Below are 24714 nucleotides of genomic sequence, written 5' to 3' on the forward strand. Positions count from 1 at the left end.
TCAATCAATCAATCAATCAGTCAACATTTATTTATAGAGCGCTTTACAGCACTGACTGGTGTCCAGAGTGCTTAACATTAAAAACCCAAAATCACAAAAATAAAACACATATACAGTAAAGCAACACATAACAAACAGAACATGTTTGTGCACATGAAGCAGGAATCATATGCAAAACATTTAAATTCGTAGCTGCCTCGAATGCCTCGTACACCTGTTGCTACAATTATTTGCGCACACCAGCTTCACGTCTGTCTGACAGGACAGTGAGCGGCGCGCCACAGGACCATATGACAGGCCGACAGTACGACAAATACGCCACTTTCAGTCACATATCAGCAGAAATACACCATACCAAACACCGTTTGGTCAGTTATCACAACGCTTTTTTCTTTTTTAGAAAATACTTTTATCTGCTTGTTGATTTTAACCATTTCACACTCCTGTTATGAGACAGTGATTGTGGTGTAGTGGTAAGGTTTCTGTCTGGTAATCAGAGTGTGTGGGTTCAGATCCTGTGAGTGGCATTTTTTTTTAACCAGGGTTATTTAACTGTGGGGTTCTGTATTGTGTCCCCTTTCTTGTATTATTTTTATCAACCCAGTGATATTCACTAATTATACATCTGGTTTTTATTTTATCTCCCTCCATCTCAGCAGCATAATGTGGTGCAGCTCATCACACAGTGCGAGCAGCTCCAGCTGTGTTCCTGCTCGAAAGACACCGTCGTGTGCATGAACCATCGCACCGGGATCGTGCACGCCTGCCCATTGAAGCAATATTTCATGGTGCGCTAATTCAAACTGTTTTGCGCTGTTTCACCGTAATTCGACCAAATTCGCACTATGTGCTCCCTTAGTTTGTCCCATTGAAAGTGGAAACAAGAATGTTATTTTTTTATGTTTCGCTTTGTGAGGTGCTTTTATGGTAACTTAAGAGTAAATTTTGCATTCAACTGAAATGAGTGGCAAAGATGCCAAATAGGAAGTGAGATCATAGCTCAGCAATTCTTTGAACTCACTCAACTCAACTTGGTTCACTGGCCCAGGGTGTCACATTTAGGGAGTGCTAGTTCCAGCAGGGTATGCTCAGGCACAAGTTGCCGTGTTCTTATTTGTGGCTCTCCTGTTAGAAATTATTGTTATTTTGAATGGCAACACTTTTTGCTGTAGCCAATTTAGACCTTTTTCAGCACTACAGTCCAGTACTGACACATGCAGTATTATATCCAACACACTCATGATGGTAAGTAGAATACTGTAGAAATGACAGAAGCTGATATGATGCACTGACCTCTTTGAGGAAGACCCTTCAGCTGCACACAGAACTAAACTAAATACACCAAAAACACATTCACTCATGCTTTCTTTCAGAAAGCTGCCTCAGAAGTCCTGACCTGGTTCTTCCGTGTTATAATGACGTGTTCCAGCTCAGAGGACGTTTCATTCATGCGGACATTCAGCATGTCTCTCTTTAGTCCTGGGAAGCGGTAGGAGGTGAATAGGGAATAATGTTGCTCCATGCAAAGGGGCGTTCCAGCTAATTGGCCCCGAGCAAAATCCACTGGCAGCGCTCTCCTGTGACACAGTATTGTAACACAATTCCTGTAAAGACTCACAAAGTGTATAATACACACATAATACAGTGTTTTTAGACATCTATCATTGACCTCATGACTATGAATTGAAGGCATTGATTAACTGTCGTTAATATTTTTAAGTTTGCATTTCCTTTTTTTTTTCTTCTTTTTTTTTCCCCTGTCTGCATATATAGTAATGGTAAGTGCCACACTGGCGGAACCATTTATGAACATTACTAACCATATATGCAATTTATTCTTGCAAGACAGAAGGTATGTAGTGCATGAGTGAATGTGGTGTGTGTGTGACCCCCATCCGCCCTTCCCAATCAGCCTACAACATCCTACTCAAAGCCACCCGACAGCTTCTGTCAGAAAGGGCCGACCACCAAAACAACACAAAGACAGACAAAAACGAGAGACAAGTGGTGAAGACAATAACTGTGACGTGAGACACCAAGGAGACGAGGCCCCAACCATACGACATACAATGACAAACAACCACACATGAACAAACAGTGACAGCAACAGTCTGTTGTCTAATTAGTGAGCATCCATACCCTAATCCAGAACACCGTAGTGTTAATCCTTTTAAAAGCACCCAAAAACCGAATTGTGGTGACGGCCACAAACATGCGACCGTCCACACACAGAGACCCAGATCACAGCTAAATATCCGATCACTACTGTGGCTGGTGTGTTGGGCCAAGACAAGAGTACAGAACCTTACCATATGACATGGACCACTCCGGCACGTCAGAAGCCACTCAGCTGGCCACAAGCGACGACGGAAGTGGGTCCAAGACGCAGGGCCCCAGGGGAACCAGGAGAAAATGGGGCAGCGGAAGGGCACGGGGGCCAAGAAAGGCAGCACCCGCAGCCACCGGGCAGCACAGCAAACCAACAGGGAAGCGGCCCAAGAGCGCCAAAACAAACCCCCGACAACACCCCCCCCCCCTACGGGGTCACAGGGAGCTGCCCCAAACCCCAGGGAAGCACACAGGGCGCCGGCATGGGCCCACCAATAGGGGGAGCCCCAGAACCATGCCACCCGGGCCATGGCCCCCGAGGGCGGGAGTGAGCGGCGGCAAGGACAGGGAGCAAAGGAGCCACCGCAACCAAATCCAAAGCACAAGGTAGGGACCACCGAGCCACAGACAGCCCCCAGACAAGAGGCGAGGCCCAACCCCGGGGCCGGGAAGAGGACAAGGCCCCCCAACAGCCAGACCCCCCAGCGGAGCCAGCAGTGCCCCCCGAGCCCCCCTACCCCGGATCCCACCCCGGCCACCAAAGCCCATGCCAGTCCCCTAGTGCCAACACCTGCGCCCCCTGCCACCACCCACCCCCACAACGGGCCGTGGCACCCCGGGCCCCACAGGCCCAGAGCAGGGCCAGGGGACCACGGCACAACCGGCGAGGCAGACCCCCTACCCCAGAGCCCCAGACATCCACAGCCACCCGGGGCCAACCCCACGTGCCACACTCACCCTACCTACCAACCCCACCATTGTTGTTACAATTAATCTCTCTTGATGTGTACGACCCCCCAAGTGTGCAAAGATACTGTGTTGCATTAAAAGCAGGGCAAGAGACAGCAGGTGGCAGACTGCCGTGGGTGGCATTTCCTTTGCAGTCAGTGTTTACCTGACGTGTGGGACCTATGAGTTCTGCTGGAGGGTTTGTTTTCTCCAAGTGAAATGAATGCTCAGTCATCTTCAGCTTTGGTGTCTGACTTAGCTTCTATCGAACATTTCACTTTGCACAAGAAAAACAAGAGCAATCAGAGATTTCTAACATCTGCCAATCCAGATCTGGATCACCTCAAAAATTCAATGGAGTCTTTCATGCCCTAATATGTATCAGTGGTGCAAATTTGGTGAGAATCTGGAACGTAGTTTTGACATAATCCTTCAAGGCCTATACAAAGGGAACTCTTGATCCAAAATCCAGATCTGGATCACCTCCAAAATTTAATAGAGTTTTTCATGGCCTAAAATCTATGTGTGGTGAAAAGTTTGTCAAAGTCCGTGCAGTAATTTTGATAATCCTTAAAAGCCTATAAACTGAAAATCCTGAGCCAGAATCTGGTTCCAGATCTGGATCACCTCAAAAATTTAATAGAGTCTTCCATGCTGTAATATCTATCTGTGGTGCAAATTTGGTGAGAATCTGTGAAGTAGTTTTGATGGAATCATTCAAAGCCTATATAAAGTATAATCTTGATACAGATATCTTGATCCAGAATCTGGATCCAGGTCTGGATCACCTCCAAAATTTAATAGTCTTCCCTGATGCAATATCTATCTGTGATGCAAATTTGGTGAGAATCTGTGAAGTAGTTTTGATATAATCCTTCAAATCCTATATAAAGTATAATCTTGATGCAGAAATCTTGATCCAGAATCAAGATCCAGATCACCTCCAAAATTGAATGGAGTCTTCCATGCCCTAATACCTATCCGCTATGAATTTTATCAAAATCCGTGCAGTGGTTTGATGTAATCCTACTAACAGTCAGACAGACAAATAAATAAATAAATAAATAAATTGAGTTTGCCAGTATGATTCCACACAAGACGCGTCCACAGTAAAAATTTATTTGGAAACATTTTGTTGAATTTGAGCAGATAAAATAGCCTGAGATACCACAGAATCAGTCCTACTGTTTTTGACAGAAGTCCCGTTAGCAGTAAATAGCAAACAAGCCATTCTTATGTCCATTAAAAACCTACAGCATAGCATTACCTTCTTGGGACTTTGCTTTGGAATATAACCTGTTCTTTCTGTTCTCCATAAATCTACCTTCATCCTGTTATACACTGACCTTCATTTCATTTATCAAAATGTTGTTCCAGAGTGCATGCTATTAGAGTTTCCTGTTTTTGACGGTTACCATATCTTGTGGTAAATCATTTGTATTTAGTCTTGTGAAGCTCTTGATTGTTGATTAAGACACAGACACGTCTGTCTCGTGGAAGGTGTTCTTGATCTGGCCAACTGTTGTTGCCATCCACTACACTTATATTATCCAGTTTTGATATAAAGAAAATGGCTTATTTTTTCAGTTTAAAAATTAGTTGGGACATAGGCTGACAGTGGTTTTAAAATAAATAGTCTGATCACAAATTGACGTAAAATAAAAATGTTACAATAAATGAAATTAAATAATTTAGCTGTGCAATGAAACCAGTACATTTTAATTGTTTGATCAACTTAACAAAACTAATCAAGTACACAAAACCACTAAATGTTTCAGTAAACTTGAGTTAGTTTTTACTACAATAGTCTCATGCAATTTACTCACCAATGACTGAGTTAGAGTTACTTTAAAAGAGCCACAACAAATTGTTACCTTAATTTTATAAATTCAGCCATTGTAGATAGTTTGAAAAGTGGGCGTGGTCCAGCTGTGCTCTCAGACTACTTCTAATGTAGTTGCTTATTTTTGCCATTGTCCAGATATATATGGATCAGATGTCCTTCCACGAGGTCATACTTACGCGTCAATGAGAGCCTTATATGCCAGGACTCCTCTGATGAGACGAGCTGCAAATCTTAAAAAAGGAGGGAAAAAAAACATTAAGATGTGCAGTGCATGATTTTCTGCAAAACCCGCAGATCTACAGCCTGTGATTATAATTACATATAGTCTCATCTCTCAGACGTCCAGCGGTAATCACGTTATGGGAAATTATGAGGATGCAGTCTATGTGTGTGCGGGTAAATAGAAGAGCCATGTCAGCTGTCATGCTGCACATCGTTTGTCTCTGTGTTATTATGTTCAAAGCCGGATCAATAGGAAGGAGGCGGAGGCACACCACACCCCTAAACCAGGGCTGAGCAGCAGTCTCTGTGGAGAGTTTGGCTCTGCCACTCCCAATGTAATAAGGGGCCATGACAGCAGATTAGCAGCTGTGTGGGGAGATCTGGAAACATTCAGTTACTGCAGGTCGAGCTGACAAAAGCTGATGCTGACTTACAGGCTGCTGCTCAACCACAGCTCATTTAATCAGAGCCCAGTGATTCTCTCCATGGCTCATTCAGCTATGCTGATTGTAATCAGAGTCCCAAACAGCATAAACCTTTCAGCAGATGCACAGATACATGGTAGCACATGATAAAGATGATGGTGCCCCCCCCCACTCCCCCTAATACAGAATATACAGGTCATTAAAAGGTATTACTGTACATCTGTTCAGGTCATTAAACCAGATACAGCCTAAAGTGAGTGCAGATATGAACATTTGGATGTCTAAGGGCCTTAGTTCAAGCTTGAGTGTGTAAAAACGTTGGCAAACTCTGTAGCTCATGCAAAAAAGCCATGCATGCTGATTTACTAACAGTGTGCACTGACAATTGCATCTTTCTAATGTGCAAAATAATACATATTATCCATTTAATCAATTTGTTTCCACAAATATGCAAATGAGGGTGTGTCCACCAGAGTGCACAAATTTGTGGGATATGAACATGCAAATAAGTGAGATTTGACCACACAATGAAACTGATCACCGGTTTTTGCCACACTTCACCAGCTTCCGGTCCGTTACCATGTTGAAACTTCTTTAATTGTTTTTAAAGCCCTCAGTGGCCTGGCCCTGGTGTACCTTTCAGAGCTGCTTTTTCGTTACACCCCAGCCAGAGCCTTAAGGCCTTCTGACCAACTGTTGCTGGAGGTGCCTAAAACCAGATTAAAGACTAGAGGTGACAGGGCCTTTGCAGCAGCTGCCCTCAGGCTCTGGAATAGTCTCCTCTTCAATATTAGATCCCTGTCCCTAGAGATTTTTAAATCCTCTTTAAAAACGTACTTCTTTTCTCTGGCATTTCCTAAATGAGCGATTACATCTCTATTTCACACTACTTTTTACTCTTTATTTTACTTTCTCTTTTATTTGTTTTATTGCCTGTTGCAAATTTATTGTTATTTTTAATTTAATTATTTATGACTGGGATAACTGTGCCCATTTTTCTATTATGTACAGCACTTTGGTCAACTGCTGTTGTTTTAAACGTGCTTTAGAAATAAAGGTTAATTTGAGTTGAGTTGAGTTGAGAACAAGTTCACAAGGAAATTGAATGGATTGTGATTGTATATGTATATTATGCCTTTGAAATGTGGGTGTTAACTTGTTACACTTGTTGTATTGTTCATCTTTTTCAGGGTGTGCTTCAAAGATTGCCATGCATCACCTGAGTATGGCTTCGGCTCAGCGCAATAGACCCGCTTACCTGAGTGCATCTTTACGGTCTCCAAACATCTGCCTAGGAAACACCATAACTGGACTGGAGTTGACCGGTAGTGGCAATCTGTTGTTCAGATACATGTCCTCCAGCCAGTAATCGTAGACCTGAGGAAGACAGATGTTGCGTTGTGAAACCATTTGGACCTGGGTCATTACTTTTAGAGGTGAGGGCGAAGGGCAATGGGCTAAAAAACAAACAAAAAAACAAAACAAAAACACTGTGTCAGTGTCATATTTTTTAAAAGGTGGGAGTGTGAGGGGTTTCACTGGACTGAATGTGTTTCAGCTTGAATGGCACCAACTTTCTTTGAGAGAAATTGAACCAGTAAACCACAAAAAGAAGCACAGATTAATCTTCATAAAGCATTTCATTGTTTCAACTCTTTTATAAATGCTGTGTATTATCTTAAGAATTGCATTGACACAGAGCTACAGGAAGGCTGAGTTTTCATTCAGGCACCAGCGAGTTGACAAGCTAGATTTTACAGAAAGTTTTGGATGAGGATTGTGTAAGAACAATACATAAAAATACAGACCGATAGGACATGACTTTACCAACACTTGTGGGATTATTGTCAGATTATTCAAAATGTAATCAGTGAACTCTTTGTAATGGTTTATCTTGACCTACAAAATAAATTTATTGATTTTTTTTATTTTATTTAGTTATATATAAGGATTAACACCTTAAACACATGCAGTGCCAATCTGTCACTCAACATAACCATCACATTTTGTTCCATCCTCTGTCACTGCAGAGTGTGTATCTGGAACATGGTGCATTAATGTGTCACTGGTTTTTCTTTGAGTTTTGCACTTGTACAGTGATTAACTACTGTACATGGTTAAATATTTTGGTGTTTGTGTGTTTTAATTGTGCCCGTTGTTGTTATTTTCTAATTTGCTGTGCTGTAGCCCCCCGGCTCCTAACCTGGGAGCACGAGCCCCACTTAGTCGAGGTACCAAAAATCACAGGGTAACATGGGGGTCACATAGTTTTGTCTGCTCTGAGGTTGTCAAACTCATAAAATTAGAAGTGTACATGTTGCATAAAGTCATGAAAACACAGCACTCCCTGTTTTTCTTTGGATTAATCAAAATATAAAGGAAGTAAAAACTACAATTAGATTTATATACTGCATATGTTAACCCCATCCCAGCTCCACTGATAGATCCGCCTCTGTCTATTGTAGCAGCTTGTTTTATTTTTGCAGATCAACTGTGATGAGCCAGAGCATAATCCAAAAACACACATTACAAAGTTACTGATACAGACTGTAAATGCAGCATTTATAAATGTTAAAGCACAATCTGTTCCACCGTATATGTTACATTGTTATATACTGTGTGTGTGTGTGTGTGTGTGTGTGTGTGTGTGTGTGTGTGTGTGTGTGTGTGTGTGTGTGTGTGTGTGTGTGTGTGTGTGTGTGTGTGTGTGTGTGTGTGTGTGTGTCCATTTCCTGCCCAAACGACAACTCGGAATTGAGCCAAACTAGGCACACATGTACTTTGACATACGGGGACTGACATAGGCTAATTAGCACTTTAGCAGCAGCAGTAGTAGTAGTAGTAGTAGTAGTAGTAGTAGTAGTGTCTTAGTTAAGGGGAGAGACACTTTTGTGCTGCATCATCATCGGCAATTGTACTAAAAGCTTTGTGTCATACTTGTCTATTCTCTTTTGTTTATTTGAACTTATCTCTATTTTTGCAAGGAGCTGTAGCATAGTAGTAGTAGTAGTAGTAACAGCAGCTGTCTCTTCTTGGGGCAGGTTTAGTTGCGCACTAACAGTTCTCTGGAATCCGAGATAAGTGGGAGGTGATAGCTTTGTTGGTGAAGATTAAGTTTTAATTCCAGCCTCTGAATCAAACCCACCCTGAGGTGGTTAATTACCTAGTATTTAATATAATGAGGTCATTTTACACTAGTATGCAGTTGGAGGTAAACATTTGTACACCCTTAAGGAAATAATACATTTGTCATTAAATAAAAGAATGAATGAATAAGGTCTGCAGTGGACTGATGGACCAGTTCAGGGTGTTTTCCACCTTTGGCCCAATGACCACTGGAACAGCTTCCAGCCCCCACCCCACCCCTGTGACCCTTAGTTGGCATAAGCAGGTACAGAAAATGTATGTATGAACGAATTCATCAGGTTTCTTCATCTAACATATTTTAAATTGTGCTCTTAAAATATCTTCAGGGAAAATTCAAAATGAATTAAAAAAAAAATAAATAGAAGTTTAAAAAACATACGTTTTATAATAACTTTTTTTGGTTAAATATCCCAAATTAAATATCTCTTAATATTGTGACAGTGCATGTAGAAACTCTCACAGTTTAAGAAAAAATAAAAATGTCAAATGAAAATGTATTCAGTCAGTGCCAGATCATGGGCTTGTTTTATTTTTAATATGATTTCATAACAATTAAATACCTCTTTTCCCCAGGAATGTCCAAATATTCACATGCAGATGAAGACATTGAAGAAAAAACATTAGGAAATCTAATTATTGTGCAGATTTTTCAAATGTGATTTTAAATTGATTACAAAAAAGTTATAAATGTGAAACAATTCAGTTTGTGATGAGCAAAGTCTTTAAATCATTAAATGATGGATGGTCACTGATACAGGAGAAACAGTTTGAAACATTTGATCTGATCGGTGTGTCTTTTTTTTTTTTTTTTTTTTACCCATTTGGATCTTTTTTTTTACCCAGTTAGTTGTTCTGTCTCTCCTCTCCAGAAGCTTCTTCTGGAGAATCTCTCCAACACCTCCAGGAGCCCCAAACTTCTCCACAATGGCCTTTGTTTTCTTAAACTGTTCCTCCTCCACCAGGTGTTGTATACTCTTTAAATACATGTCGAGGGTTTGCTTCAGCGGAGGCACTGGGACCTTTGGCAAGACCTGACATCACAAAAACAACAGGTTGATAAAGATGAATCAGCACTCCCTTCTTCTACTTTGGTCAGTAATCATTAGTCAGAAAGAAAAGGGAAACGTTATTATGTGTATCAGGAATATGGTGACCACTGACCATTAATTGGAATAAGTGGGTGTAGAAAATTAATTAATTAATTAATTAATTAATCAATCTCTTCAAGTACCTGGAGAAAACTGACTGTAATGATTATTTAGTAATGTTATATTAAATGGGGGAAGCACATAGCCATTACTTTCTGTTTTATATATTATTAATTATAATTTAGGTAGTTGTGTTAAGATTTGTTGTCACTTTGAAATAAAAGTACAGTACTTCAGAAACATTTTCTACAGTGAACTATTTCTTTCCATTTTGAGTTGCTAACATAAAACTAAACAAACTCAAAACAATGCTAGACAATTTCTACACAGTAGGAAACCCGTGTGTGTGTGTGTGTGTGTGTGTGTGTGTGTGTGTGTGTGTGTGTGTGTGTGTGTGTGTGTGTGTGTGTGTGTGTGTGTGTGTGTGTGTGTGTGTGTGTGTGTGTGTGTGTGTGTGTGTGTGTGTCAGGGTGGGATTTAATGGTAAAGTATAATTTCCATTACAGTAAAATCACCACCAGCTCACAGGAATGTTTCAAACCAGCTGTTTAAAAGATAATTTGCTGAACTGCTGAATTTCAGAACCAAGGACAGAGACGCTGTTTTATATAACGTAAGCTGAACTTCAGAACCAAGGACAGAGACACTGTTTTATATTACAGACTGCTGAACTTCGGAACCATGGACAGAGACACCGTTTTATATAACGTAATGCTGAACTTCAGAACCATGGACAGAGACACTATTCTATATAACATAATGGTGAACTTCAGAACCATGGACAGACACTGTTTTATATTACAGACTGCTGACCTTCAGAACCAAGGACAGAGACACTGTTTTACGTACCATAATCCTGAACTTCAGAACCCAGGACAGAGACACTATTCTATAGAACATAATGCTGAACTTCAGAACCATAGACAGACACTGTTTTATATTACAAACTGCTGAACGTCAGAACCATGGACAGAGACACTGTTTTATATTACAGACTGCTGAACTTCAGAACCAAGGACAGCAGCGGTTAATAAAAATCAATGAGAATCATCACGAGAAGTTGTCATACTTTGCCTTCTTGGTCTTTAGCTGTCTGTTTCTCCAGGATGGGCATCTTTGACTCCAGTCCAAGGAGAATATCTTGAGAACTCTCCAGAGATGGCGTGACTTCAGCCTTTTGTCCTGAGACATTTAAACAGACAAAAACAACCACTGAAAATAAATCTAGGTCCACTGAGCCATGCAGGCACAGAGTGAAGCAGCAGGTTTTCCTCTCTCTGTCACCTTGCAGCTTCATGCAATTTACTACATGTGCTTAGATTTCAGCTACGTCGCATTACTTAAGAGATACACAACTTTTTTTAATGTAATTTTATCTTGATGACATTTTTGTTTCAGTAAATTGTTTTGTGCTTAATAAAATACTTTGATAAAATATAAAGACAAATAAAGTGGGAAAACAAATGAAATGCAGCAAACTTTTGCAACAAGCAAAGACTCTGCATCAGATTATTGATTATTGATTCTACAAAGCTTTACCAACAATAAAATCCTGCTGCTTTCTTCATTTTTTTTAGGGGGGAACAACAAGGTAGTCTTACCTGGTGAGTCGGGGTCAGGGATGCGCTGGGTGGATCCGCTCTGTCTCCTACGTCCACGCCGGGAAAACCCACATCACTGTCGAGCTCCTCTGCACGCTCGCCTCTGTCCCACGCCTCCCCATAAGGCTGCGACTCCACATTAAAGCGAGCGTTGAAAAAAATGCTGAAGGTGTTTGTGTCTACCTTCCCCTTGGAGGCAACAAACTCCTCCCATCGAAATCTATTCGTGGAACATATTATCTGAGAGCCACCCCACCCTCACCCCTCCCATCCCAACGCCTAAACCCTCCTCACCCCCATCAGATACTGATGTGGACACAAGGAAAAAGAAGATGAAGCAAACACTCACTTTTCTAAAGTTTGCACTGATCCCGCTTCTGTTTGTTGTCCTCATCATCACTTAAATGTGTCAGCCAGCTAGATCCTGTTTTTCCTGTGTTACTGCTCTCTCTACTTTTTATCATTTGTTGCATGTGTGTCCTCATTTCCCCTTTCATCATATTTTCCCCCATGTCTGATATGTAACAGCCTGGTGGGAAAAAAAACGCATTATAGCTCTCAAAAATTATATTTCATTGCTTTTTGATGCGACTATTCCGGCATTGGTTAAAATCTAAATTCATTACATTTCAAATTAAGTGTGTCTCTGAGCACATTTACATGATTCGATAATGAAATCAGCACCGTAACACAGATACAAACAGAGATTTATTAAAATGACAGCTGATAAATGAATACATATTTAATCATCCTGAAGACTTCATTTGCATTTTGGACACGCACGCACACTTGCAGATTTCTATGTATGCTTGAACAGTTTACATTGTGCATGTATCCACATTATGTACAAAAAATCCACTTTGAAACATCATTTCAAACAGCAAAAATAAAACACTAACAAACAGGCCCACTTTGTTACAAAGATATGAAATTTAGGAAACAAAATCATAATAAATAATAGCAATAAAAATACAATTTCGGCCTTTAATGTGCGAGTGAAAAAGGTTTTTCAAGGGCTGATTTATTTATTCATGTTCTTAAATTGTGCTGCTTGGAATTGGTCCCATTTAATATTTTGTGCACATTTTTTTTATTTTTACAATAATGATACACACATGTTCAACAGCTGATAAATATGTGACAAACACTAAACAGAAAACAAACAAATAAAAAAAAAACCTCCAGTTATATCCGCGACAAACACAGATTTCTTTGACACAATGAAATCACAAAGAAACTTTGGAAATCGGATGGTCAGAATTTGCTGATCGGGTTTCCATATTGCACATATGTACTCACATCAAAGTTTTACGCCCTAATGTCTGTCTCATGTCTGAGGAAAATCTCAGTCAGGTCTAAGTGAACTCCTGACCGGATGATGATCGCTGTGCTTTTAAGGAATCGAACCCGTTCTCATCCACCGGCATGCAATTCGCCGCCGAGCTGTAGCCCTTCCTTTTGGATCTCCTCTCCTCCAGTTTAATGGTGTCATACAGCCCCTGCGGAGCTTCGTCTAACAGGTTGTCTCTCTCCGAGTGGGACGGTTTCATTTGGCACACGTTGCGCAGCAGCAGCAGCGCCGGCGCGTACAGCACGTTGACCAGACCCATGCCCAAATTGAGCTGCACGAACCCGAGGTTGTGCACGATCTGTCCGGCTACTATGGGACCCATCGCGTACGCCACAGAGTACGAAATATCCGCTATTGCATAAACGCTGCCGTAAACCGACACGTGGCGCACGTCGACTAAAAACGCAAGTGTGGGCAGCAAGGCCGTGTCCACGAGGGCGATGCCGAAACAAATGCCGCACAGAGGAACGATCAGCTGTCCGAAAGTTTTGCACGCCGGGACTGTGCACGAGCTGGCCCCTATTATCACCATGCCCAAAGCTCCGTAGAACCACTGCAGGTTCGGACGCTGCGCCGCCAGTTTCACTGTGATGTACACGCCGAGCACGTGCGGGAAGAAGGCCGGAAGCCACGTGAGTCCCATTTCCCACTGTGAGGAATGCATGGTGGTCTCCATCCAGTTGGCTATTGTGGGCTCCAGAAAGGCCAGCGGGATGTTGCACACGGTCAGTGCGCCGGCCACCACCGCGATGTACGGGTCGATCATCAGTTTATAAATTGGGGTTCCGACCGGCATGTTCTCTCGAGTCCTATTGGAGAACGGCTTGATAACAGTCAGCAGCAGGAAGCCGTCAGCCAGGCAGATACAGGCAAGCACGATGAAGGGCACCCGCTTGCCCGCGAACTCGTACAGGACACCCCCGAAGGGAGGCGCGACCAGACTCCCAAAAGAGATGAAGGCCAGCGCGATGCCCAGCGCCCTGCTCCTTTCGGTCTCCTCCGTGTACTTGTCAGCGATCATCGCGATCCCTGAGGTGTCTGCGAAAGCGGAACCCAGACCCTGTAGACTTCTGGCCATGAAGAGTGTGGCGTAATTCTCACCGAAAGCAAAAATGCAGGTGGAAACGAACATGACAGTGAGTCCGATCAGAAGCGGGATGTCATATCCGACCCGATCTATGAAAGTCCCCGACAAAGGGTTGACCAGAAGCTGCAGGATGGCTTTAGAGGCGAAAAGAACTCCGATCTGCACGTCTAAGTTGTCCTGGTTGCTTTTGCTTTGGCTGCTGTTGGCTGAAGCGTTGGACTGGCTCGTGCGCTCTGACTGCTCCATCTCCAGATCGGCGAGATAGTCCGGGATAATTGGCACGATGACCATGTAGAGCATGTTGTCCAGCAGGAGAGCCACGCACACGATCACCAGTATGATCCGTCTCTGTTGGTGCGGGTCCCGCATCGCGGTGCCAAGCTGTTTGGTTCTTTCGCCCATCTCGGATAGTTTGACGGCGGCTGATTTGGCCAAACCGGAGGACCCCCCCTCTGCATCCATGTTGTGCTATTCTTTTTTCCAAAAAAAAACCAAACAAAAAACAAATAAATAAAATAAAATAAAACTAAAATAAATTTTGATTGTCTTTCAGCACTTTGAGTGTCTCATTTGTTCTCCGTCCTCGCCTCATCCGTGCGTAAAAGGAGAGGCGCACAGAAACTTGGCTGCTTCATTGGCTTTCTTCAGCTTCTTGCCCTCGTCTCAGCCGCATCCGATGTTGCTTCATGATCTCCCGACAAGTGACGTGGGGCGATCGTTCAGTTGAGATCGTGGACTTTTTGTGCACCACCGCGGCTTGTTTCGACTGCTGAGTTCACATTTGTTCGGAGGGGACTGTCATTTACGCGCGACACCTCAGATCGCTCCAACCCTCTCACCGCGGTGCTCATATCTCCTGTCACCTGTGGCACTTTTTTTGCGCTCTATGACCACGAGTGGCTGTGGCCACTGGCGCGCATGAACCCGCACGTTGGGCGAGATTTTAGTTCCTTTTTTTCTCCCCACCTTTTCACTAAGAGCTGTGACGCATCACCATCTTGTCCCGGAGTGGATCCCTTCGCTGCTTGCCTCCTTTATGTTAATTTGTACCCATGGTAGCAATCAGTCCAACCAATAAGAGCCGTGAACGCCGTCACCACGCTGCACAAACCCGTGGAGAAGGGGAAAAAAAGATATAAGTGTTGGTCAGCATGACTATATTTATGAATAAATTACTTTATCATTCATTAAACACACAAGTTCACATTCAGATTGGATCTGCACAGATAAACTTTTACTAAAAACAATGTATACTATTATTTATTAATGATGGGGTGTTAAAATAACCAGGATTATGAGTGTAAACTGTCATTATAAGTGTTTATTTTGGAGACTGGAACATTTGGTGAGACGTTGCAAAACAGTCGAGTTAGTGCATTAATTCAACCATGATTTTTTTGAAATGTTCTGACTGGTTCGATAGTTCAGCACCAAAGTTCGGAGGACAGCTCCCGGCATGAAAAACAACAACAAATAAATAAAATACACCCTCTATGTTATGTTTTTAATTATTGACATGCAGCAAATGAACAGAAACTAAACTTAACTTTTTGGGGGCTCAGAATGTTACTGAGTGAATGAATGAATCTCCTTGACGTGGCCCTATGACTGATAGACTCCCAAAATGAAAGAATGTCGTCTGACTGTTGAAAGCAACCCTTTAAAGACTTTAACACAAGGCCCTGGCGACACCGTGTGGTGATGCATCATAAGCACACGCATTCATTCCTCATCCTTTACTTTCACTTCCTCCATAATCACTTTGGGAAAAACCGTTTTCTGTCGGCCTGCACAGCATTTTTGCTTTATTTTGGATATAAATTTGGCAATTTCTTTTATTTTTTTTCCACCAAATAAATGATTAATTTATTGATTTTTGTGTGAAGTAAATTGATTTGCATGTTTGCTGTAATCAGTTCTAGTGCAAAGGGTTTTTGGGTCCTAATTTCAGGACTAAATTACCAATTAAGGGTGTGGAAATATCGCAAAGTCAGAACTGCTCAAAAGGATCTAAAGCTCATACAGCAATAATCAGTCCCATGCGTGTGTGTGGGGAAAAAGGAAAATGGCTGAAGAAGGAAATGGGTAGAGCAACCAAATAAAGTGATTCAAATGGTAACATTCATATAAGGCTGATCTACATTAATGCAAGTTAAAATTTATGTAAATTTGTAGAGGAAGGGACTGCTGGGATAGGCTCCAGCCCCCCATGACCATTAGTTGGAGTAAAGTGGGTATAGAAAATGGATGTAGGGGAAGGCAGGGCAAGTTGAACATAGGAGCAAATTGAGCCACAACCTGTTATGAATCAGTCAGCCAGATCAGTGGTGCCATCTATAGATGACCAGTAACATTACTCCAAACCCCTCCATTTTTTTTCTAGATTAAACCAGAAACTAATGGTAAAGAGAGAAAAAGCTGATTTTTAGCCATAAAAGTAAAAAAAAGTGAAACAACAGGTAAGTGCATGTTTCTTCCATATGCAGCATGGATATGATATGGATATCTGATAAGAATTGTTAGCCCAGTTATGGTTCTCCATGGTTGTCATAACCCTTCACACAATAGATGCATAGATTATGTGTTTATGTGTGGCTATAGCCATGTAGGGGTCAATGAAGAATTGCACACAGGTCAAAATTTAAGAACACACCAATCATATTGAGAAATATACCGTAATATTCATATGATCATAACAATTCCAAAAAGGTATCGTTTGGACTATCCATGTCTGAATGTTATGGAGTTATGGGCTAAAAACAGCAAAAATGGAGAGAAAGGTCAGTTTCAGTTTGTGCAGGGGTCAAAAGTTAAAGTTGCTTGAATTTTGGTAAAAAAGTGATGAAGATTATTGGTTGAGCTAATATGGTTTTAAAAAGAGATAGTTTTCACAGTTTCTCATGCTTTGTTGTCACGTTAAGGGGTAACATATGTCACATGTCATAGAATCCTGTTACACCTGAGCTAAGGCAAAAAGAAACCCCAGTACGCAGGCAGCAATGACACAAAGGATAAATTGCAAAACCATGGTGCTTTAATAATCCAAAAGTGAGTAAACAATCCAAATAAACAAGGTGCCAGAACAATGAATACAAAAAGAGTCCAAACCAAAATATGTGTCCACACAGGATGTAAAAAAGGATAAAAAAACTAACCATGTGAGCAAAACACAGTATGAGACAAATAACTTGAAATACTTACTAGGGTGCCACTCAAAAATAAAGTTTCAAATTTTTATTTGTTCATAAGGCGAAAAGAAAAGAGGTGACAAAATTTGGATGTATTATAATATTTACTGGTAGCTCAACAGCATCAAAGTTTTATTTTTGGAAAAATTTGGAAATGATAAATAACAGTTGTTTTAACATAAACATACGAATACTGTAGAAATACTTAAAAATGATGACTAGCAGTTGCTAACAGTTACTTCAGAACTTAATAAGTGTTTTTGGACAAAAACAGATTAACACAAAAAATGACTGAAAATGTCACATTGCACTGTCCAGAGAATGACTTTACTGCAGCTTTGGCAATAGTTTCATTTGTCCTCTTGTAGCTGTCCAGCTCACGCAGTAGTTGCGGATCATTTTGTGGAGCAGATGATGCACACATGCATGTGAACCAAGCCTTGAGGTACACCTTTATCACAAATGTGTTGAAATGGCCAAGAGACGAGAGTTCATGTGTAGTCAGTCGGAAATGGGAATGAAAGATGTACGTATATCTTCAGACTGCATATGAGCTTTGCTATCATCTAGCTTGATGGAATGCCCCAGGAGCCTGAATGTGTATAAAAACAGTGACAAGTGCAGGTGCTCACGGTAATCATCTCTGGACTGAAACTCTATTAGTTGTTGACAAATAAAGTGAATGATATCACCTTTAACTGGATTGACAGCTGACCCTAACAACTCTACATCTAGTGTTTCAGATAAGATAAGATAAGATAAGATGGGACAGCTTTATTATCATTGTACAAGTACAACAAAATAAAGTGCAGTCTGTACCTTTGGTGCTTAGAGTATATACACAGTAAAGGAAAAGCAAATATTTTTTAAGAGATGGAAAATCTAAATAAATATAAAAGAAAGAATAAGAGATGGGGTGAGAATGGTGGATTTATGGTATATTTTGGCCTTGGGTAAAAATTATAAGCAATATATATATATATATATATATATATATATATATATATATATATATATATATATATATATATATATATATATATATATAATGAGAAAAGTAAGTACAAAACTGTGGATATTTCACAGTGGCAGTGTATATTGCACATGAATAAAACATTGCACTTATTTCAGTGTGGCATGTGACATGGCTATTTTATTTCAGAGGCATTCTCTAACTTTAATACGCTCAATTGAAAGGATGATTTTATTGCATACTACAGATATGAAAAATTTCCAGGTATTCCCAGATTTCCTGTTTTTTTGTTTTGTTTTGTTTTTTTTTATAGTGATGTATTTTCCCAATAGTATTGTAATGGATCATAGTTGATCCGTGATCTGTACAGCCTACCCTTCATGGTGCACACCCAAGACTCCATGGGGATTTGACCACCTTTGATGGTGGGTTATTGTGGGCTAGTGCATGGGGTGGCATAGTGCATAGGTTGGTAGCTTAGGGGATCATGTCAGACTCACTGTGATTGAATGTATTAGTAATGAACATTATGCTTGCAGAATTGTTGCACATTAAGTAATGAGTGTGCCACCCAAGACCCCATGGGGTTTGGACCATCTTTGATGGTGGGTTCTTGTGGACTGCATAGGATGGCACAGTGCATAGGTTGGTACCCATACTGCCCTGTCACTGAGGTTTTATTGTGTTTCAATTACATGTTATTTAAATGCTTTGTTGTAAGGTATGGAGTTCCACAATGATCAGTCCTTGGCCCACTGTTGTTTTCTCTGTACATAACACCCTTGGGTAGGCTAATGTATAATTTTGTGGTCAACTTTCATTGTTATGCAGATGACTTACAGTTCTAAATGCTTTTTTTTCAGAGAGCATTTCACAGCATGTTCAGTTTTGTTTGTATGTAATTGATTTTTACTGTAATGTTTTAATTCCATATGTATAGTTGTTATTATTATGAACATTTACATAGCCAAAAATATGTGGACAAGTCCACCTCAGCAGGCAGTTTGAATGACTGTACCAACTTGCATTGGTGATTTACAGTTATGGTGCAAATGGCTGAAACACACACACACACACACACACACACACACACACACACACACACACACACACACACACACACACACACACACACACACACACACACACACACACACACAGGTCCTGTTTATATTTGGTTTCAAAGTGTTTTATTAAAATAAATGAATTAATATTTTCTTCCTTGAGATATTTCTTGTTTCACAAGTTAGCTCTGAAATGATGCCAGTCTGTGATTTGGGGTTCGAGGTTACGAAAAAATGATGAGGTTAAAATATATTTTAATTAATTTAATCTGTTTGATAAACAGATTGATGACCTTCCAGAGACACACCAATACAAAGCAACATTGTGACTCCTTAAAGTATGCAGAAAAAGTCTGCATTGGTTACAGATGTTGTAAAATTTCCAGTTATTCTACATTCATATGACCAGTAAGCGTCGCTGTTGTACAATGAATGAGGCTAATGAATATTTTGGTGCTCCAAAGAGAAGTAAACCTTCAATGTTTCAGGAAACCACATTTTTACTATCACCAATATTTCGATATTTCCATATTCAGGGATTCCTGATATTAAAATCTCAGTATTAAATTAGTCTTCCTGAAACACTGAAACCACTTACCAGTGAAATGGTTCTAAAAGAAAAATGGTCATTTTTTCCCTAAAAAACGATTAAAGAGTTGCATACAGTTTCAGCAGGAGAGGATTCCTTTTTGAAGCTTCATATCTGGTTGGTTTGCCTGTTTTAAAAGTCAGCCGCAACACGACAAATCCACATCACATTGATAAAGTGTATTTTTTAAAACCTTTTATAATAATGTATAATAATAATAATAATAATGCATTTTGTCAACATTTTTACAAATTAGTGGGAGCAATGAAGCATTAATAATAATAATGTTATAATGCTATAATGTTATATTATTATTATTATTATTATTATTATTATCATCATCATTATTATATTAATAATAGAATAAACAGAATGTTGAATTTTCATTTGGTGTTATGGTATAATTTTTGTTGTTAAATCTTTGAATCATTGCACGTTTTTTATAGTGTATAGCATTCCCTTTGTTTGTCAGAGTCCTTCAGTAATTAGACAAACTAAATATACAGAAAGTATAATTGTTAAAAATAAAAATTCTTATTTTTGCAGTGAGCTTTCTTCAAGTCAGGTGATTGATAGAATAACTGAATATGTCTTGGACTTCATTTACATCACTCATTAATACAAACAACACAAAACGAAATTCAGTCAGTGCAAAGAGTGTGGTTCTATATGGTAATTCCAGATACACAAGGAAACCCAGCAAGACACCCAAGGGTTATGTGGTACTGTGGCTGGGAGTGGAGAAACTGCAGAGTGCAGCTGTTGTCTGCAGCTTCATGGTGGAGCAACACAGAGAAAGATTTTCTTAAACTTCAGTTCAATTTACACAGCACCAAATCACAAAATAAGTCATTTTGAGCCACTATCAAATCAAATCAATTTTATTTATATAGCGCCAAATCACAACAAACAGTTGCCCCAAGGCACTTTATATTGTAAGTTAAAAGCCATACAATAATTACAGAAAAACCCCAATGGTTAAAACGACCCCTTATGAGCAAGCACTTGGCGACAGTGGGAAGGAAAAACTCCCTTTTAACAGGAAGAAACCTCCAGCAGAACCAGGCTCAGGAAGGGGCAGTCTTCTGCTGGGACTGGTTGGGGCTGAGGGGAGAGAATCAGGAAAAAGACATGCTGTGGAAGAGAGCAGAGATCAATCACTAATGATTAAATGCAGAGTGGTGTATACAGAGCAAAAAGAGAAAGAAACACTCAGTGCACCATGGGAACCCCCCAGCAGTCTAAGTCTATAGCAGCATAACTAAGGGATGGTTCAGGGTCACCTGATCCAGCCCTAACTATAGGCCTTAGCAAAAAGGAAAGTTTTAAGCCTAATCTTAAAAGTAGAGAGGGTGTCTGTCTCCCTGATCCGAATTGGGAGCTGGTTCCACAGGAGAGGAGCCTGAAAGCTGAAGGCTCTGCCTCCCATTCTATTCTTACAAACCCTAGGAACTACAAGTAAACCTGCAGTCTGAGAGCGAAGCGCTCTATTGGGGTGATATGGTACTATGAGGTCCCTAAGATAAGATGGGACCCGATTATTCAAAACCTTATAAATAAGAAGAATTTTAAATTCTATTCTGGAATTAACAGGAAGCCAGTGAAGAGAAGCCAATATGGGTGAAATATGCTCTCTCCTTCTAGTCCCTGTCAGTACTCTAGCTGCAGCATTTTGAATTAACTGAAGGCTTTTCAGGGAACTTTTAGGACAACCTGATAATAATGAATTACAATAGTCCAGCCTAGAAGAAATAAATGCATGAATTAGCTTTTCAGCATCACTCTGAGACAAGACCTTTCTAATTTTAGAGATATTGCGCAAATGCAAAAAAGCAGTCCTCCGTATTTGCTTAATATGCGCATTTAAGGTCATATCCTTGTTGTGTGGGCCGCTGAAGAGGAGGTACTGCTGGCCCACCACCACTAGAGGGCGCCCTGCCTGGAGTGCGGGCTCCAGGCACCGGAGGGCGCTGCCGCCTTACAGGAGCAGCCAGGATGACAGCTGTCACCCATCACTGGAGACAGCTGATCCCAATCAATAAGGAGGTATATCAGCAGGACGGCATCTCCACCTCATTTGCCGAGATATCGCCTTACCAAAGAGGTAACAATCTCAGCCTACACATACGTGTGACTTTAAGTGTATTCTTGTTGATTATCTGTAGGACAGCTGACTACCAGACAGCATTTGGATAAGTACTCACCTTCCTACATTTCTTGATTGTTGTTGACGAGAGGTGGAGGTGGACTCTCCACCCTCCGTGTTGCTGGGTGCAGCCGCATCCACACCTGACTGTTTCTGTTTCCTGCCAGCAGTACCGGATCCGACGAGCGGAGGCAGTGGCCACCTGGGAATTCGGGACTTGGCGGCTCCAGTATTCCCGGGGTTCGGTGGCAGAGGAAATCAGGTTGGTTCCGGTTCGACTTGGACAGACGTCTCCTATCGTCGAGCCTGCCCACACGACACCGTTGTAATTAAGCTCGATCTCCATATTGTAATCGGTTGTATTTGTTGTGCCTGTTTCACAACAGTAAAAACAGTGTTATTTGACTCCTCCATTGTCCGTTCATTTGCGCCCCCTGTTGTGGGTCCGTGTTCCTACACTTTCACAACAATCCTGATCAAAAATGACTCCAAGATTTCTCACAGTATTACTGGAGGTCAGGGTAATACCATCCAGAGTAAGGATCTAGACACCATGTTTCTAAGATTTGTGTGGCCAAGTACAATAACTTCAGTTTTATCTGAATTTAAAAGCAGGAAATTAGAGGTCATCCATGTCTTTATGTCTGAAAGACATTCCTGCAGTTTAACTAATTGGTGTGTGTCCTCTGCTTCATGGATAGATAAAGCTGGGTATCATCTGCGTAACAATGAAAATTTAAGCAATGCTTTCTAATAATACTGCCTAAGGAAAGCATGTATAAAGTGAATAAAATCGGTCCTAGCACAGAACCTTGTGGAACTCCATAATTAACCTTAGTCCGTGAAGAAGACTCCCCATTTACATGAACAAATTGTAATCTATTAGATAAATATGATTCAAACCACTGCAGCGCAGTGCCTTTAATACCTATGGCATGCTCTAATCTCTGTAATAAAATTTTATGGTCAACAGTATCAAAAGCTGCACTGAGGTCTAACAGGATGAGCACAGAGATGAGTCCACTGTCTGAGGCCATAAGAAGATCATTTGTAACTAAATGGTAAATGGACTGCATTTATATAGCGCTTTTCCATCTGCATCAGACGCTCAAAGCGCTTTACAATTATGCCTCACATTCACCCCGATGTCAGGGTGCATCATTTGTAACCTTCACTAATGCTGTTTCTGTACTATGATGAATTCTGAAACCTGACGGAAACTCTTCAGATAGACCATTCCTCTGCAGATGATCAGTTAGCTGTTTTACAACTACCCTTTCAAGAATTTTGAGAGAAAAGGAAGGTTGGAGATTGGCCTATAATTAGCTAAGATAGCTGGGTCAGGTGATGGCTTTTTAAGTAATGGCTTAATTACTGCCACCTTAAAAGCCTGTGGTACATAGCCAACTAATAAAGATAGATTGATCATATTTAAGATCGAAGCATTAATTAATGGTAGGGCTTCCTTGAGCAGCCTGGTAGGAATGAGGTCTAATAGACATGTTGATGGTTTGGAGGAAGTGACTAATGAAAATAACTCAGACAGAACAATCGGAGAGAAAGAGTCTAACCAAATACGAGCATTACTGAAAGCAGCCGGACATAAAGATATGTCTTTGGGATGGTTATGAATAATTTTTTCTCTAATAGTTAAAATTTTATTTGCAAAGAAAGTCATGAAGTCATTACTAGTTAAAGTTAAAGGAATACTCGGCTCAATAGAGCTCTGACTCTTTGTCAGCCTGGCTACAGTGCTGAAAAGAAACCTGGGGTTGTTCTTATTTTCTTCAATTAGTGATGAATAGTAAGATGTCCTAGCTTTACGGAGGGCTTTTTTATAGAGCAACAGACTCTTTTTCCAGGCTAAATGAAGATCTTCTAAATTAGTGAGACGCCATTTCCTCTCCAGCTTACGGGTTATCTGCTTTAAGCTGCGAGTTTGTGGGTTAAACCACGAAGTCAGGCACTTCTGATTTAAGGCTCTCTTTTTCAGAGGAGCTACAGCATCCAAAGTTGTGCTCAATGAGGATGTAAAGCTATTGACAAGATCATCTATCTCACTCACAGAGTTTAGGTAGCTACTCTGCACTGTTGGTATATGGCATTGAAGAACATAACAAAGAAGGAATCATATCCTTAAACCTAGCTACAGCTATATGGCTACAACTATAAGGTCGAGATCTTAGCCATCACATGAGCAAGCACGCTAGCGACAGTGATCACAAAAAAATTCCCTCAGAGCCTTAAAACAAGGCTATATTATAGGAAGAAACCTCAAGCAGACTACACTTAGTGGGGTGACCATCTGCTATGACTGTGCTAACAACTAACAAAAAGCACAAAACAAGACTGTCAGAAATGTTGCAGCTCAACAGCCACACATAGACCAGTGTTCATAATGTCAGGATAGTTGAAAACATAACGAGGTGAAGATTAAAGTCCCAGTAAAATAGATGATGTTTGTAAATCGGAGATTGTATTGATGCCAGATCTGTCATTGAGACAGCTTATCTCACCCAACATGTACCTCCAGTCTTTCCCTATAGATGCCCATGCAGCACAGCATGTTCAAGAGTTTAAGTGTTCCAATATCAACTACAAGCATAGTAATTCAAGTTCATATCCATTCCTAAATGAGATAACCGAGTTTATTCCTCACCCTTTCCGGATCATACGTTATACTAACACTAAATAAAGTGTCAAACTTAGATCCAGAGAGTCTTGCTCACTTACTCCAGAGCTTCTGAAGCTCGCATCAGTAGATATGACACTTCCAAGAAAGTAACATCTTCGGTCCAGCAAAGGCTCCAGTGTAGATTCATGGGATATGGATGGCGGCTGCTCCACAAATGGCATCAGGACATCCACTA

The 24714-nt window shown here is 40.8% G+C and overlaps 2 protein-coding genes across 2 annotated transcripts in view; both read right to left on the reverse strand.

Annotated features, from left to right (window-relative positions):
• LOC117531167 (choline O-acetyltransferase-like) overlaps positions 1 to 11462 on the reverse strand; it is a 33074-nt gene extending 21612 nt beyond the window's left edge. The window contains exons 1-6 of the mRNA XM_034194211.1: positions 11443 to 11462; positions 10915 to 11026; positions 9537 to 9728; positions 6809 to 6927; positions 5080 to 5133; positions 1397 to 1577 (exon numbers count right to left, since the gene is read on the reverse strand). Coding sequence (XP_034050102.1) covers positions 1397 to 1577; positions 5080 to 5133; positions 6809 to 6927; positions 9537 to 9728; positions 10915 to 10959 — 591 coding nt within the window. The 5' untranslated portion in view covers positions 10960 to 11026; positions 11443 to 11462. The remainder of the gene's footprint in view (positions 1 to 1396; positions 1578 to 5079; positions 5134 to 6808; positions 6928 to 9536; positions 9729 to 10914; positions 11027 to 11442) is intronic.
• Positions 11463 to 12632: 1170 nt separating this feature from the next.
• LOC117531497 (probable vesicular acetylcholine transporter-B) lies at positions 12633 to 14369 on the reverse strand. Its single transcript, XM_034194611.1, has one exon. The coding sequence runs from the start codon at positions 14344 to 14346 to the stop codon at positions 12802 to 12804; it is 1545 nt and encodes a 514-aa protein (XP_034050502.1). The 5' UTR covers positions 14347 to 14369; the 3' UTR covers positions 12633 to 12801.
• Positions 14370 to 24714: the final 10345 nt, after the last annotated feature.

This window comes from Thalassophryne amazonica, chromosome 18 (genome assembly GCF_902500255.1).
Source record: "Thalassophryne amazonica chromosome 18, fThaAma1.1, whole genome shotgun sequence".
Taxonomy (NCBI): domain Eukaryota; kingdom Metazoa; phylum Chordata; class Actinopteri; order Batrachoidiformes; family Batrachoididae; genus Thalassophryne; species Thalassophryne amazonica.

What these genes read in the sequence shown, in the direction of transcription:
- LOC117531497 (XM_034194611.1), bottom strand. Translation starts at nt 14,346, where the DNA reads ATGGATGCAGAGGGGGGGTCCTCCGGTTTGGCCAAATCAGCCGCCGTC.